Here is a 3,460-nt window from a genome sequence, read left to right on the forward strand (position 1 = left end):
TTCAAATACATCCGACCATTCAAATACACTGTGCTTGAATGAAAACTGAGGAGGCTCTGCACTTTCACCCAAAAGTCTGCTCCAGGTTCCCAGCACGCGGCTGCTCAGGAGTCCTCCGTCTGCCTGGTCTCCACTTTCCATCATTTCTATGCATCCTTCACTCTGGTCTCATGCACTTCTCCTACCTCAGCTCTAATACTGCAAAGTCCCGTCTCTTCCAGCCACTGGTGCCCACTGCATCTTTCCTCCACTAGATGCTCAAGAGCCCAGCAGGCAAGGGTGACAAGCTCATCTTCGTGATTCTCCTCTCTGCCACCTCTGTGAGCTGCGTTAGAAGACAGACTGTGATTGACACAGAGATCCACAACTGGCCGATGTGCAGAGAACAAGAGGCTGCAGAGGGCTCATCCCTGACTAGGACACCGAGATCAAACTCCTGCCTCTCACGGCTCAGGAATTATTGCAGAAAGGGGGAAGAAAGACTGTAAGAGCCAGAGGGGGTGGGTGACCACAAGGAAACAGTTTTCCAGACAGATAGTCAGTGACACATATGAACTCACAGCAATGGTGACAGCGTGCACACGTCCCTCCTAAGCTCAAGCCAGCAAAACCCAGCACAGAGATGAGGAAGTGGGTTAGACAGCCCTGAGGAAGCACGGGCAGTGGACAGCTGCTGGGATTCCATCTGTGGTCTTTAAGGTGTGACTCCTGGTAGGCTGAGGGCTGAGGAGGCTCTAGTAGATGAACCCACACCGAAGGGCACTGGGGACACTAAATTGAGTCTACAGGCCTTTATATATATGCGTGTGTGTGCATGTGTGCACGTGCACGTGTGTGTAATGCATGGGAGGCAATAAGAGGGTGCAGATGAGGGCGGGAACTAAATAAGCTCAAAAGACATTGTATGAAATCCATAAAAATTCAATTTATAAAGAGTCAAGAAAAAAGTTAAATGAAAAAAGGACTGAACATCCAATCACAGCGCAGAGGGGGAAGCAGGATTGCCTTGAGTTCATGTGTGCACGTGCACGTGTGTGTAATGCATGGGAGGCAATAAGAGGGTGCAGATGAGGGCGGGAACTAAATAAGCTCAAAAGACATTGTATGAAATCCATAAAAATTCAATTTATAAAGAGTCAAGAAAAAAGTTAAATGAAAAAAGGACTGAACATCCAATCACAGCGCAGAGGGGGAAGCAGGATTGCCTTGAGTTCGAGGCCAGCAGGGACTACATAGTGGGACTGTCTGGAAAACAAAACAAGAACGGAAGGCAGTTTTCCACCCAATGGAGCTTAAAGGAAAGGGCTGGATAGCGATGGGGACCAAATAGGTGAGGTGATCGCTACTAATCCAACAAAACTGGATCTCCCCTTGCATTACTCAAGTTCTGATTAAGCAGGTTCCATGTTTAGAAGTATGTCATTTTGACAGTAAGTCTGACTTGGATTTCTAATTACCTCACACGTCACTTCTCAGTTGCTGCTTCCGACTTGTCAGCGTCTTTGTAACTTTTCTAGCCCCAGGGGAACATTTTATCACTATTGGCTTGAATGCAATTGAAATATTGTCTTGTACTTGATTTTACCTAAATGATAGTTCACAGATCCATTGGATTGTTGCCCAGACAACTGAACATAAAAATCAAGAAAAAGTTAAGCTAAGTGATACCGATTTCTACCTTCGAGAAACGTAAGTGAATACTTGGGTGACATAAATACTAGATGAAAAAAAAACAAACCCTGCTACAGATACATTTATGGAATTTAACAAGGTTGTTTGTTAAATGCCTCCTCCATTCTACAGGACTCCAGCACATTAAACTTCTCCAACTGGCAAGTTAATGGTCGCTGTAATGTTGTTTGTCCCCGGACAGCTGAGCTCAGCAATGCCAGCTCCACTTTTCATTTCCAAAGGAGAGTGAAAGAAACATTCCTTGGAAACATGCACATGCTTGCTACATTTCAAGAACTTTATGTCACATTTTCCTTTATAGTACTGTGACTTGTGCCATTTTTTTTAGGGTCTAAGCTTAAATATTAACAAAATGAATAATATTCACATTAGCCCAAAATTGTCCAAAGGAAATTCATGGATGTAATGGCCCATATAGAAAGACTCCCATCCCACATGTGTGCATGTTTAATCTGTGTGCAGGGCTGCTCTGGTCTGTTCTTCTATTCATTTGATTTTATTCTATTGAATTTGATTGATTTTTCAGTACAGGAGAGTGGCTGTGACTGAGGCTGCCTACTCCTTAGTATCACTGTCAGCTGGACAGCAATTGAAACATCGCCTGTGTTCATTGACTTTACCTAGATGATAGTTCACAGATCCATTGGACTGTTACCCAGACAACGGAAAACAAAATTGAGAAAATTAACGCTACCCACTTCTCCTCTCCTTTTCTTTCTCCTCCACTTCCTCTTCGCCCTCCTCGTCCTCCATCTCCAGTTCCTCCTCTTCATCCTTTTTCCTCTCCCTTCGTTTTTCTGTGACTGTTTTTACCCAGCCACTCTGTCTTTTACTTTTTTCTCTTCTTTGACACACATAAGTAGTGTTTCCAGTGGGATAAAGAACAATTATCTTACAAGCCCATCTTTTAAACGCCATAACACAGAGAACTCTATTACGTTTGTATCCTTCCAATAAGCTGTTGATAATCTCTAACCCAATGATTGAAACCTAATCCACCATTTTCAATAGCAACAGTATGAATAAATCATAATTTTGCAGCTTGTCTTCTATTAACAATTAGGTTTTCAGCTTTATTTTCCATTAATATTTTGGAAGTTAACATCTGGTTCATTTCCTAATATATGCACAGTTTTGGCTCTTGAACAGTTTCCAAACTATAAGAGCCATGGGCCAAAAGTTTGTCTACCTATTTATCTAAGTACCCATGAATCTCCATATAGAACTACAGAGAGTTAACATTTCCCCATACAAATAGTTCATGAATTGATTTGCTATCTATAGTTAGTTCAGAAATTGCTGTAGCATTTGCTTTGTCTCCATTGGAGTCCATCCATCAGCTGATATTTTGGGGTGGAAAACTGCTCTTAACACTCAAACAGCAAGTGATTAGGCCTTGTTTTACTCAGAGAACTACCACCTCGAATGAAATCAGCTCCAAATCAAAACCTTCTCATTCTTATGTTATTTCAAGGATAATCATTTTTTTAGCAGATCATCATTTTGCTTTTTCTCAGGCTAGTTGTGACTTCTATCTACTACACAAACGCACATCTTTGCAAACTTACTGTTGAGCAACATCAGAGTGTCGCCAGGGTATTCAGTAGAAAGAACAACATCTCCATTTCCCTACTCACACACACACTCCTTTGCTCCTATAAGCTTATAAAGAGAGAAATGTATCAACCTTTTCCTCTATTTACTTTCAAATATTAGTTGGGATACTGAGTCAGCAAGATTTTTCTTGAACCTACTTCTGTGTGTGTGT

General features: G+C 41.9%; 1 protein-coding gene across 1 annotated transcript in view; it reads right to left on the minus strand.

Annotated features, from left to right (window-relative positions):
• The window catches only part of Tmem26 (transmembrane protein 26), a 51,554-nt gene that overhangs the window by 44,925 nt on the left and 3,169 nt on the right, over positions 1-3,460 (minus strand). The window contains exons 3-4 of the mRNA XM_029565532.1: positions 2,391-2,536; positions 186-325 (exon numbers count right to left, since the gene is read on the minus strand). Coding sequence (XP_029421392.1) covers positions 186-325; positions 2,391-2,536 — 286 coding nt within the window. The remainder of the gene's footprint in view (positions 1-185; positions 326-2,390; positions 2,537-3,460) is intronic.

The sequence above is a fragment of the Nannospalax galili genome, unplaced genomic scaffold (assembly GCF_000622305.1).
Source record: "Nannospalax galili isolate Female #2095 unplaced genomic scaffold, S.galili_v1.0 scaffold178, whole genome shotgun sequence".
In the NCBI taxonomy this organism is placed as follows: Eukaryota; Metazoa; Chordata; class Mammalia; order Rodentia; family Spalacidae; genus Nannospalax; species Nannospalax galili.